The sequence below is a fragment of the Alternaria metachromatica genome (assembly GCF_023757995.1).
Source record: "Alternaria metachromatica strain BMP 0045 chromosome Unknown scaffold_3, whole genome shotgun sequence".
In the NCBI taxonomy this organism is placed as follows: Eukaryota; Fungi; Ascomycota; class Dothideomycetes; order Pleosporales; family Pleosporaceae; genus Alternaria; species Alternaria metachromatica.
The window spans coordinates 714,393-727,917 of record NW_026055494.1 but is presented as its reverse complement, the minus strand read 5'-3'; the positions used below and the strand labels follow the sequence as shown (position 1 = coordinate 727,917).

The following is a 13,525-nucleotide window of genomic DNA, read 5'->3' as shown; positions in this document are numbered from 1 at the left end:
ACGATGGGGCATGAGCTACCCACGATTTTCTCACTGCACTCGACAACTCTCCGCAATTGGTTTTCGCACGCGTCGCTCCACGTCTATTGCGTCTGATGAATGCCCTTAGTACTCTCCCTGGTAGCTCCAGGTAGTCCGTACCGCTTCGGCCGTCGTGTGACGCGCCTCCTACCGCACTGGGTAGGCCCGCACGCCATGTTCAAGGCTTACTATGTACTGACCTGGTTTGCAAGTATCTTTGTAATCCCATAACCCATCTTCCATGGCGGGACACACCACTCCTTTCGACATGTCATCTCGAGCTTCCTTCAGCGTCCCTGCTCTCCCATCGCCCCGCGACGCGCAAACCCCGCCCCGGTATAGCCTCTCCTCACCATGAGGTGCCTCATCGACTTTCGAGGCACTACTCCGCACCAGCCCCTGATAACACAACCCTCTCTGAGAGTCCCATAGATGCCTTTTCAAGCAATCTAGGTACAGATGCTCCATCGGACGCCTCTTCGCCGTTCCCAGACGTGCTCGAGGATGCAGAAGAGGATGGTAGATTTCGACCGCAATTGTCCCGCCGCACGAGAAAGGCGAAGCGTCCCAGCAGACCTGCGACAGTCCTGGAATCAATGGATCACTCAGCCAGAAACCTCTACTTCGTTTCGCCGCCGTCTGCGACTGATTTATCCTACACTGCGCCCCGCTCTGCGTTGCGAGGACGCAAGCCGAAGCCTGTACCCTCCGTCAGCACCGAGCTGCTTCCTGAACCTGCTTCTATTTACTCGATTCTTGCCCGATATCTTCAACATCATACGGAAACGGCAATGGTTGAGTCGACGTTCCAATATACACCGCGGGAGCTGGAGATACTACAAAATCAAGGCTATACCGTTGGAAGTGTACAACGATGGGCGTCTTGTCTCACAGAACCGCGATCGACTGCGGCAGTCAAATGCTTCCAACAAGGGGTCGAGATGGCACCTCTTTTCCTGCTTCTACTGTTCCTACGTCGCAAGCACATCAGAGTATCTGCTCTTGGTATCGTCATGAGGCACGTTGATCGTATTGCGCAGTCGGAATCGATAAGTTGGTCGGAGCTCAAGATCATCACGACCCGTTTACTTCGCCATGGACGCGAGCTCTGGCCCGAGTCAATGCCATGGATTGCGTCCTTTTTCGTTACCGAAGCAAGCCGACTCTGCGATGATTTTTCTGGATCCAATCCTCTATCCCCTAACATGCTTTCCGACTTGACGCAGTTTTGCAACACATTCCTGTTGCTACTCTCGCTGCCCACTTCTGCTCGCCCTGTAGTCTTCGCTGCCCACCAAGAAAAGGCTCAGTTCAAGATCCTTCAATATATGGCGAGTATGTCGCCTGCAATAACGGTGACACGCCTCGGTTTTCGGTCCGTTGCGCGCAACCAGCTGGCACATGCGAAAACGCTTCAAGAGAGAGAATGGGCTGAGCTCAAAGGGCCTACCTGGCCACCGTGGAAGGAGAATCGCACAGCAATGGATGAGGATAAAGGCTACGAGTTTGGTGCCTCGCGAGCTTCCCAGCTCTTGCACCGTATGTATGAAGCTGGGTACAGCGGTCGCCTCTGGGAAGATGTAGCGCAAGTATACGCTGGCTGGGATACCGATTCTAGTCCTACGATACAGACTCGAACTTCTTTACCGCGCATCTCCTCCCAGTATCGAGATGCTAAACACCTTCGCCCTCTGCTCTGGGCTGGCCGTATACGAACGACGCGCACGCGTAGAGAGGCCTGGGCATGCTTCCTCTCACATGAGCTGTCTGGAGAGCCTGCTCATCCAGATATCTATCTTGCAATGTTCGAAAAGTTGTATCATGCTGAAGCAGAGCGATCGAACCGCACAGAATTCTCGTCTGATGCAGAAAATACTCATGAAGAGGACACCACTCATATGTTACCTGGAGACATGAAGGAAGCAGTCCCCGACCCGCTATCTACGTTGCACTATGTATATCTTAGCGAACCCGTTCCTGGCTACCGAGGGCTACTTGGACGAATGCAGATGGCACACGTCAAACCTAAACGCCGCCTCCTTGCGTTCCTCTTAGAGACATGCCCAGAGTTCGACACGGGTCTAGGTTTACTAGACATGGCTAGGGACATTCAACACGGCAGGGTAGGCCGAATGCTCGACGGCATTCACGACCAGTACACTTCAGGCAACTCGATCCCGGGTTTTCTTTTCAAGGCGATCATTGACTTCTTGTGTCGCTTTGGAAGCATCGATCAGTCATCTTTTTATAAAGTTGATTTCCTACCTCCAGAACAGCACGTTCGTCAGCTCAGGTCGAACAGGCAATACTGTGTCGAATACGCATACATGCTTCTCAAATACTATCGACCGATCTACCGACCAGCCTGGGCTTGCATGATAAAGGTGCTGGCGTCTCAGAAAGGGCATAAGCATGTTCTCAGTCTTGCTCGGTATAAGCTCATTTGTTCCATTGTTGAAGATATGGAAGAGATTGATCTTGACGTCGACGATGAGATATTCCGTCTGGTCTGTATTGCGACTATGTACGCCGCTCAAGCCGTCGAACGAGGCTCCGCTTCTTTTGACGATACACGACATGTTCTTTCCACTGCCTCCTCTCGCCTTCGTACGCTCTTCAACGGCCTAGTCGGTGCTAGTGCAGATGTGCAGTCGCCTACAGATGATCAGACAGCCAACGTCATTTCGCCACACATTCCGGGGCCCGCGGAGCTACATGCTTATGTACGAGGGCTAGGTATTCTCCGGGATTATGAGGGTCTTTACTCATTCACCACCTGGTTCACCAAGCATTATGCTGAGGTGACGGCGCGTGCAGAAGCTCAGCGCTCAGGCAGGCACCTTCTGTTCAAGACACTCGTGGCGTTGCGCCTAGCTGTCGATGGAGGAGGATTCGAGCGAGGCAACGATCACACATCGGGTGCACCAGAAGACATAGCACTTCTCATCAAGACACAGATCGAGAGTGTTGAACAGTGGGGCGGTTGGCCTGCAAAGGAATATGTGGACATGTATGCCAAGGGCCATCTAAAGTCCGCACCACCCGTTGTTGGAGGACGCTAGAAGACGGTGGAATACGAGCACTTTCTGTTCCATGTTTTCACTGCTCTTGATACACTGTAAAAGTAGACCACTCGCGCATATCCGAGGACAGCAATCTAAAATTAAACTCCAACCAATGTTTTCGAGACCGTGGCGAGACCTTTCCTCCAACCATGCCGTCGCCTCTGCGAAATCTTCTAGCCAATCCAACTCCGCGTCGCCGCGCGGAAGGACGGGCAAGCCTGCTGATTGAAACCGTGAGGCACGTATACAGAGTTTCGGATTGAGCCCACACTCGCTTATGTGCTGATTCTCCAATACCGTGCAAAGGTCCGCAACCCCATCCACCTCTCCTTCTGCATCCTCCCGCGCCCAATCTGGTGCGTTCACCACAACAGCTTGGCCCTTTTTCACAATCTCCATCGGTTCGAGTTGCTGTTTGTCTACCCCGTGGTTTCTTGCAACATCCTCAAGACAATCATGAAATGACCGTACCTGGCTCTCATACGGCACAAGTGGAGGATACTTGAAGCGGAAGGGTTTCACATCCCTGCTGTTCCAGCGAGCGGTCTTCGCCCGTTTAATCATCCTTCGCGCCTCACGTCGCATTTGAGTGGGAATATGCTCCGCATTGAACTCGTCAGGAGCCTGGGTTCGGGGATCAAACGGCTGCTGTAGACGGGCGGGATGGGCCTCGTAGATATCCGCCAGTCGGTAGAGTTCCGCTGCTAGCGTTTCTGCTCTGACTAGACGGACTTGTTGATACATGTCGACAAAAGCTGCTAGTTTGTCGGCGGAGGATACAGCGCCGTCTGCATGGTGCTGGTATTTGTAATCCTTCTCACCTAATTCGGGAATCTTAGAGAGGATTGCTGAAGCTTGCACCGGCAATTTTGGGAGCATCGGTACGACGATTCGGGAGTAGTCTTCGTGGAACATGGTCCAAGTCTCAGTAAGGATGATCGCGTTTAACTCCGAGAGCCACCTTGTTCCCAGCTCCCCTCGTTCCTGTCTGAAACGAGTCCAGTTCTTATCCAATTCATGCTTCCAGTCTGAATTGCGATAGGTCAGAAAGTAAAGGCGGCCTTTGTCTTTGAAGACGTCCGGTAGATCTCCCTTGGATTCCGGTTTCTTGAAACATGCGAACTTTACGTGGTCTGTGATGGAAAGTAGTGTCTGCCATTTACTCATGTCCTCGCCGCGGAAGTATTTACCCCAGAGCGATCGGCTATTTTTGAGGGACCAAGTAAGACGTGGCCCGGCGCAAGAAGAAAGGCGAATTAGTTGCGAGTATTCCAGTTCGTCTAGTATATCGTCGTGAAGCTCGCATGGGAGCTTCTCAAGGTCCTGTGCGATACGCTGGTATCTCTTAGGCGCCAGCTTGATTTCCATCTTCTTGTCGGATGCAGTTAGAACTGTCGGTCGAAGGCGGGTGGAAGTGGTGCTGCAATGCGATCAATCTCAAATCGTAATCAAACGTAGTTGTCTAATGTTCTAACAAGCATGTTTATTCACAGAAGTTCTTCTATTTACTGAGGAGCAAGCTTTTGCTGCTTTCCTTGAGTCACGAAAAGGGCGCTGGTAGTGGCAGGCGCGCCGCCCTCAACCAAGGGCGGCCGTCGCAACTACCACAAATGGCCTTTATGTTGCCCGCGTTTCCTCTTATGCACATAATCAGCAGGCACCGCCGTGCCAACTCGATACAACTTCATCGGACACCAGTTTTTCTGTTACTACGAGAGCGATCTTTCGTTATCTTCTTTGACATCGATCTAGTCATACATCTACCTCCATAAAGGCGCCATTCTGACTCATTACAGGCACCATGTTACGCAGCCACAGACACCCCTGAAACAATGTCCCGACGCTTGCGGGAAGACACTCGTCATCGGCCCAAAGCCATGTAGCTGGGTAGCATACCATCTACCTGGTAATTGTACGAGTAGAGCATTTCAAATTGCTGCGTGCCTTGCACTATCTCCTGATTTGGGCCACGACATCAAGGTACTCATATACGAGAACGGCATCAGTAGAATCTGACGATATTTGAATAAAGAGGCGTAGAATAGGATTCCAGATGAAACTGGCTGAGTATGCGTGGCTTCCTTCGGAAGTCACGACTACCGTGACAGCTACTACACATCTGCAGAAGGCTGCTACGATCCAGCGCGGCACCACAGCTGACAATCTCATCGCACGGTTGGGGGAGCGCGTTCATTGCAGTCGATCCCCCAGCCTCAAGAGCCTCACCGCCGATCCCAAGCACCTCGGCGAAGCTTCTTCAAAGAAGATAGGCGGGTAGTTCTGTACAAAGGAGGATAACTCGGCTGTTAGAGTGGGGCTCGGGTACGCTAGTAACGGCTTAGGTCCCGAGGTCTTGCGGGGGTGCACCCTGCTTCTTTAATATATCTCATCACAATATGCACGTTCGACAGCAACTCTTGCGAGCACGATAATTGGTGGGCCGGTTTAATATTGTGATTGTCGCCTGTTTACATATCGCACGTCTTGCTTAACCCATTACAACAAACAGCTCTCCCCACGTGTCCACCACAGCCCCGTATTAGCCGTCCACCCATCAAAAGCCCCTGCCGACTCCCGAGATCGAGCTAACGACCATCTACTGCTTGTAGCAAGAGGTACGGAACTGAGCGTTCCAGCCACTGACAGTGCTGTACTTTCCACCAGCAGCGCAGGCGGTGCCGACTTCAAGAGGGTTGTTGGGGTTGGTGGCACCATCGGCGCGGTGGGCGTTGGTGCACCAGCGCTGGCAGTCGAGGTCACCAATCTTGGGGTCCTAAAGAGTATCTCAAATTAGCATCCAAGATGCATTTTATCTTGTGTCGTTCATGAAGGGTTGCTCACAGAGTAGACGCAGCAGTGCGAGCCATCACCGAAGAGGCACTGGCAGAACTGGGCGGCCTGAGCGCTGATGGCGCTGGCGATGATGATAGTGGCGAGGGAGAGAATGCGGACCATTTTGGCGGTTGTGAGAAGTCTCGAAGAGGTAGTAGAAGAGTGTGGAGTAGAGTGGATTTAGATTGAGTGTCTTGGTGCTGTCCAGAGAGGGTGGTGCTCTGATATTTAAGCTTGCTTAAGCTCTTGCTTATATCTACAGACAAATGAGTCGGCACTGATATTTGGCCGAGTGATGCTCTCATATCGCTCAAGATAGTGCATTCAAGTTAGCCCAGCCTCGTACGGTCGTTTTCGACCACCGGATATTCACGAGTGTCGGTGTGTTCTAGGGGTATCTCCGTGTCAGCAATCGTGACATGCTGCGGCTACCGGCAAAAAGATTATGTGCAGGAAACTATTGCGTGTGAATTGCAAGGGAGAGGAACAAGCCAACGTAGACCAACGCAGGGGTCATGACTAATACGAGAGACCACTCAGGTCCACGCTTCCTTCTCGGCGGATATTTCCAAGATCACGAACTCACTAACCCAACTTCCAAGACTTGAATGGATCGATGGGGTCGATTTTGGAGCGGTATCTACGGTACAATCTCACCTACATGTTTGAGGGATCACGTACTAACGCAGGGGCGACAACAAATGGAGAAACCACGCTTCATTTTCGGTCGTTAATTCCAACATCACGAGCTCACTAGCCATGTGCTCCATCTACACGCTGCTGGAGTCCTCAACGAAGACACCACCGCAGATCTGGCCCTCATCAAGGTTGCTCTCCTGGAGACCAGCGGTGGCGACGTCGGAAGTACCCGTGAACCGGTGGGTTTCCTGGGGATGCACATCTGGAACTGAGGATATCATTCCGACTTGGCCAAAGTAGACTTTCCAAAGTTACTAGACATTGGGTTATATCTCGTGGCTGCAAGCGCTTTACTCGCAACTGTCTGATGGCAGTTTTGGTGTACTTCCTCTCATCCTCCCCTCGTGCTACTCATTATCTTGCTTCCATCTTCTAGAGTGCGGCATGGCTGCAGACTTCATGGTAGTACATACCACAGTGAGCATACCGGCCCGGTCTGCACAGATAGCGACTGGCTTCGGGACATTCAGCGCGCATCTTTGGCCGTGTATTTCCCCCGTGCCGGTTTTGGTGATAGTCCACTAGTTGGCTGCTGACACAGTCCCCTTCGTACTATCGAATGTACATAGTTTGGCCGTAGAGTGGAAATTTGGGTCCGAGGCGCTCATGGTCAACGGGTTCCACAACAGGCGGTTCGAGTGAGGCTCTGCCACAACTCCAGAAACGTCTGGTAGTACTGACTCGTGACGGTCCGAATTCGGCAGTCGGCACTTTCCTGTAAGCACAGTAGACCACGTTTGGCAGGTTCTTCCAAATTCGGTCAACTGTTCGGTCATATTATATGCGCTGTTTAGAGCTGATCGGTGTACGTTGAAGGGTGACGTAGGGAGACAGGCGTGGGAACGTGTTATGTAAGATCGTTGCGGCTGTTCAAGCCCGTGTAGATCTTTTGCGCGTCATCGTGATAGTGTGGTGGTGAGACTGTAGTTTTTTCTATTTGTACAGGTGCTTGATGCGATTAATTGCATTGCTGTGTATGTAAGGAGTGTGTGTCGTAGATGTCGTTCTATCTAGGTATCTAAACATCGTTTAGATCCCGTCTGCAGGTGCTCTCCGACTTCCGCACTGACCTCCGAACCTAAGGACCATTCGGCCCTACCTAGGTATCTAGGTATCGTTCCACTGACCTCAACATCACAATGGAATCGGCGCGACGACTTTTTTTCTACTCAGCTGACCACAATGTTTCATTGTGATAGACGAGGCCCTTGGAGTTGAGATACTTCCCATTCGAGACCATCCCCTTGCGCATGGGTCTTATGAAATGCAGGCCTTGGCGGGAAGGTACCCAGGTGTGGTTGGTGGGTCGTCTCCGGGTCGTCTCTGTTGTGATAGACGAACATGATCTTGCCGTCTATATAAAGCAACAGTGATCTTCTCGATACCTAGCATACCGACACAGCATCTTCATTACCCACAAGTTTTACACACCTCTTCATCACACTCAACTACTCATTCACCTCGATCCACGACAAAATGGTCCGACTCTCCATCGCCGCGGTTATCTTCGCCGCCATCACTTCCGTCGCCGCTGATGGATGGTGCCAATGCCTCTACGCGGATGGCTCCCACTGCTGCGTTACTGTAAGCCAATGATAGCCCGAGTCGAATCAAACAGGAAATTCAAGCGACCGAATCTAACGATGTACTAGCAATACGGCATCAGGAAGGACTGCGTGGCCCGATGCATCGACAACGGAAACTCGGACAACAAGTGCAACGCTGGTGGCAAGTACTCGGACGTTAGCTCATGGAACGCTTCGTGGCGCCGCTCCTGCACGGATTGGACCATTGGAAACGCGAAGTAGAGGAGGAGCTCGTCAGGATGCCCTTGCGCAGTTCTTAAGCAATCGTCTCTTTGTGTTATGGCAATCAATGTACCTTCTCTTGAGTTTCCTCAGTTCTCGAGATCCTAGGACCTCGATCGCTGGGAAGCTCCCATTCAATCTAAACCCTTTTCTGTGAATACGGTAATCGCCGCGTGTAATAATTGATATGACGGTGTGCCTCCTCACCGTGTATTATTGATACGATCATGAACCTTTCCAAACGAAAACAAGCGTACTTGGTAGTCTCCGTGAGATTACTTCAACGGATCCAATGTGACCTATGCACGTCCCCCCGTGGGGTGCTTCGTAAATCCGCCGAAATGTGATTATGACTCGTGTTATGTGGTCTTTTAGTCTGCTGGACTCTATAAAGATCGTGGTTTCTCTTCCACTCCTCCGCACCATCACATCACTCATCACTTCAACTCAACCCAACTGCATCCTCGTCATCAACGCCCAACATGCGTCTTACTATCGTTACCGTGCTCCTTGCCAGCGTAAGCAGCGTTGTGGCTTCGTACTGCCAGTGCCTTTACCCAGACGGCAGCCATTGCTGCGTTATCGTAAGTCGTCATGTATCACTTCACACTCAAGATTGACTTGCTCACCATCGTGATGTTTTCAGGACAACCTTGTCGATGATTGCCCGAGAATGTGCTTGAGGGCGTCCAAGGACAGCACGACTGCTGGACAGTGCAACGCCGACGGGAAATTCTCCAATGTCAGCTCATGGAACGCCCAGAGACGCAAGCAGTGTGGCAAGCCCTACATTTACTAGATTCGGAAATTCACTCGCACTATCGCCAAAGCTCCTGCGAAGTCGTTCTGGAGGATGGGACTGAGAGGGTTTTGTGGTGGAAACTGGTAGGAAGATCGCTCGGGGACGATTCTTGAAACATGATGGGGCTGTGGATGTCGAGGCGGGTCGATCGTGGCTACCATTGCGGATGCAGCGAGTAACAGCGAAATAACACCTTGCCTATCTCCCCACCCTTCCGTACCGTTCGGAAATCATACCAGAAGCTTATCATGCGTATGTGAAAATCAGTTGACCGGAACTTTTCAGTGTCGTTAAGCTCGGGTTGTACAGGCGGCTTCATGGATGGCGGCTTACGGGTACCTGCGCTACTTGCTCAGCTGTTCAGTTGCGACACCCTCTCATATTTCCGTCCCTCTTCCGTGTATTACAAGTACCATACTCGTTTCGAAACTGCTGATGATGTTGCTGTTTTGTGACAGACAGGCCGATGCCAGCCATGTGGACCCCGTCGTAGTTACATTCGTGAGAGGAAGCCTGAAAAGACAATTTTTGTTCAAGAAGCCGGAAGCCTCAACATCTCCCATCTTCAAGTCAACAACTTCATCATTTCTAACATACTCAACCCCTCCAAAACGTCAACCACATCCTACCATGTCCCCATCCATCGAGCTTACCACTACTCCTCGCCCCACTCCTTCTGTCACACCAAAATCCACACCGAAAGCCCATATCATCCTCATTGTAATCTCCCTCTACCTCGGCACCTTCCTCGTAGCCCTCGACACCATAATGCTCAACCCCATCCTGCTGACCATAACCAAAACCTTCCACGTCCTCGACCATCTCGCATGGTATGGAAGTGCGTATCTTCTCGCGCTCACAGCGCTGCAGCCCACATTGGGGAAATTGTATAAAGTGGGGGATGTCAAGATGTTGTATCTTGTCTCTGTGGGGGTGTTCGAAGGTACGTCGGATGCTTTCTTGGTCTAATATGAGTGTAGGGTGTACAAAACGATAAGCTGATGTAACCATTAGTCGGTAGTGTACTCTGCGCGGTCGCACCTTCATCTGCAATCTTCATTCTAGGGAGAGCGGTGGCAGGATGCGGAGCAGCGGGATTAATGCAAGGTTCTTTTGCCGTGGTAACGAAGATTGTTCCTTTATCCCAGCGACCCTTCTTCTTCGGGCTGTTTGTCAGTGCGTTTGGGGTTAGCATTGGGGTCGGGCCAGTGGTGGGAGGTTTGTTAGCTGATCGAGGACTATGGCGGTGGTGCTTCTGGCTGTGAGTATGCCCCGAATCGCTGATTTTGTGCTTACGAGTTACAAGTAATCTGCCCTTGGGTGCCGTGGTTTTGGGACTTGTTGCGGTGTTCTTGAGACTTGATAGAGGAAAGGGAGCTGGGAAAGTGAAAACTTCCAGCAGCGGACATGATGTTGGTCGCTTTTTCCTCAAGCTTGATCTGGGCGGGAGTCTCTTGCTGATCGCGTCCATGTGTTGTCTCTTCGTGGCGATGCAATGGGGCGGCCATCGTGTTCCTTGGAGCTCTCCCATCATCATCGGTCTTTTCTCTATCTCCGGGGTCTTACTTGTGCTGTTCCTCTTAATGGAGTGGAAGATGGGGCACGACGCATCCCTACCGTTTGGAGTCCTCAAACAACGATCCATCGCTTTCGGAGTCGTGTATCTATTCTTCTTCTCGATGCCAAATTTCTCGGTATGTAATTGCTCCCCCCACACAGCTTCCCGATAAGACTGACATGAAGATAGTATGGAATATACGTACCCATGTTCTTTCAGACAGTAAAGGGTTTCAGCGCGCAAAGGAGTGGTGTGGAGATTTTGTTCTTGACGTTGACGCAGATTTTGACTGTAGTAGTGGTTGGGGCCCTAGTTTCGAGATCAGGTTGTTACGTGAGTTCTGCAGAGCGATCTCGCCGTTCTGGACTGAGTCTCGATAGACGCCATTCATCATCCTTGGGACTGGCCTGAGCGTAGTGAGTTCCATTTGGAAACTTTATCGCCAGGATTGACTGACCATCCGAATGAAGGTCGGATCCGGGCTCATTACGTTACTCAACGTCAGCACCTACCATGGTGTGTGGGCGGCATACTTCATCATATGTGGTGTTGGTACTGGTTGCGCGATCAATCTGCCGTACACAGCTGTATCGGCTGTCTTGAAGGAGGAAGACATGGTCACCGGGAATGGTAAGGCTTGTTTACGTCGTGTTATGTAAAATCTGACTTTCGCTTCAGCATTATTACAATTTGCCTTTCAACTTGGCGGTGCAGTCAGCCTCTGTATATCGCAAACCATATTCTTGGGTCGCTTGACAGTAGACATCAAGTCCAGCCTTCCGAATTCGCCGGTACAAGGACTGAACAGCAACGGAACGAACAGGTTGACGTATCAAATTGCCATTCGGGACGTTTTTCTCTTCTTGCTGGTGACGAGTGGACTTGCCTTGGTTGCGTCCTTTGGGTTCGAGCACAAGAATGTCAAAAAAGTCGAAGAAGCACAGAAAATAGGCGGTGCACAACGCGCGGAGGCGGAGTAACTGCCTTGTTAAGCTTCTGCTGTAACAGCATATGTATGGGGAGCCGGACAAGAGGATGTTGAGCTATCGGTACAATGACGATAAGTAATGCAATTGCCTATTGAAGCATAGCTATGAGGCTGGCGAAGGCGTATGGACGCAGATCGTTGTGAGAAGACTCGATGATGCTTGGACGGTAGCAGGTATGATGCATGTGATTCTGATCACGAGGCACGTTTGCCGCGTCTAAAGGCTTATGGAGCGGCGGAGTAATATAGTGGTCACGACGCGTGACGCGGTAGGGTAATGACCGGGGGCTAGCTTGGACAGCTCTGCCGAAGCCAGCCCCGCGACACACCTGGGCATCAAACAGCACTCGAGCATCTCTCCCGACTCCAGCACGCCGCTCCGTCAGTTCACTCTGGCGCTGGTAAACGGCCAAGTCGCTTTCGCATCTCAATTCACTACACAATCGCCAAGTCACATCGCCTAACGACGCACCTTTCCACTTGGCTAGGCAGCCGTATCGTGGGGCCGTACAAGTACTTCGAATACGAACGACGATATCTGCAAGCACCGACGAACGCACGCCTACCACCTACGACGAACGGAAAAACAAGTGCACAGTATGGCAGCCTTCTTCGAACAGCTATGGGAGTCCATCTTCATCGCGGGGCCGACGCCCACCCTCCTTATCGCAACAAACGCCTCGTTCGCTGCGCTCCAGGTTCTTCTGTTCGTCATGCTCATCGCGACGTACAGCATACACTTCGTCATCCTCTCACTTCTGTGTGGAGGTCTCTGGTGGTCGATAAACTGGTTTGCGACGGAGCTCAAGGCTGCGCAAGCCAAGGAGGAGGAAGCAAAGCGTATCCGAGAAGCTAGAAGGGGCGGAAAAGAGAAGGGAGGTGCAGGCGACGATGGAGACGGCATGGACACAGGTGATGATACCGAGGTGGATACCGAGGTTGAGCAGACGCAAACGATAAAGCCCAAGTCGAGCCAGCCTCGTGCGCCCCGCCCCGAGACACAGAGCACGGTGTTCGTGGAGAGACCAAGTGGAAATGAGACAGAGAACCCAACACAGGCTGCTGCTTCTGTTGGCAGTGGATGTCCTACTACTGCGAGTACTACGGGGGCGGCGACGAGTCTTGCGGCACCGGTGGACGAAGCGCTGAAGAGAAGGAAGGGCATGGGTGAATCAACAGGTGATCTATCTACCGACAGCGAATGGGACAAGCTATCTGAGGACTCGGAGGATAAGTGAAGTCAAGCGCATCTTGCTAGATACAATTGGTTATGTTGGATACTAGACGCGATTAGATTCTGTGGACCTGTACACCGATGTCATTACACGTGAACACGCGCGGCCGCCTCTGTTGCCCTGCATATCAGACATGGCTGCTATTCAAGTGCCGTCGCTAGTCCACCATAATCTCTCTTGGATCGTCGTCTGCCTTTGTGCCCATCTTGTTCGCGATGCATGTGTCTGATGCCCAACCTCGTCAAGTCGAGCTGGTCGTGCTTGCCACGCGCCGCAGCAGGGCCCTGATTGCCCCGCCATGTATCCAGCATCACCCATCCCCCATCACAGTGCCCTAGACTTGACTCTCTTCAGGCAGCGCCGCACACAATCTCCCCATGTCACTGATGAGGACGCGTCACCCCCACCCGCACTGGTAGCGGTCCTGTTTGTCGCAAAGTTGTTGCCTTGAGGCCGTCATTCGCGAATACCTAGGCATACCTCGTACGCCCCGCCGCTCCGCAACACGCATCCTCCG

General features: G+C 51.9%; 4 protein-coding genes across 4 annotated transcripts; 2 read left to right on the top strand and 2 right to left on the bottom strand.

Moving 5' to 3' along the window:
* Positions 1-1,502: 1,502 nt before the first annotated feature.
* J4E83_001901 (uncharacterized protein) lies at positions 1,503-3,083 on the top strand (the record flags this gene model as incomplete). The annotated part of the gene is made up of 1 exon (XM_049328854.1): positions 1,503-3,083. The coding sequence occupies one exon, from the start codon at positions 1,503-1,505 to the stop codon at positions 3,081-3,083; it is 1,581 nt and encodes a 526-aa protein (XP_049191826.1).
* Positions 3,084-3,472: 389 nt separating this feature from the next.
* Positions 3,473-4,454, bottom strand: J4E83_001900 (uncharacterized protein; the record flags this gene model as incomplete). Its single annotated transcript, XM_049328853.1, has 2 exons — positions 3,473-3,505; positions 3,558-4,454. 2 exons carry the CDS (start codon positions 4,452-4,454, stop codon positions 3,473-3,475), a joined length of 930 nt encoding a protein of 309 aa, XP_049191825.1.
* A 1,228-nt stretch (positions 4,455-5,682) lies between these two features.
* J4E83_001899 (uncharacterized protein) lies at positions 5,683-6,041 on the bottom strand (the record flags this gene model as incomplete). Its single annotated transcript, XM_049328852.1, has 2 exons — positions 5,683-5,859; positions 5,928-6,041. 2 exons carry the CDS (start codon positions 6,039-6,041, stop codon positions 5,683-5,685), a joined length of 291 nt encoding a protein of 96 aa, XP_049191824.1.
* A 6,331-nt stretch (positions 6,042-12,372) lies between these two features.
* Positions 12,373-13,011, top strand: J4E83_001898 (uncharacterized protein; the record flags this gene model as incomplete). The annotated part of the gene is made up of 1 exon (XM_049328851.1): positions 12,373-13,011. The coding sequence occupies one exon, from the start codon at positions 12,373-12,375 to the stop codon at positions 13,009-13,011; it is 639 nt and encodes a 212-aa protein (XP_049191823.1).
* Between the last annotated feature and the right edge of the window lie 514 nt (positions 13,012-13,525).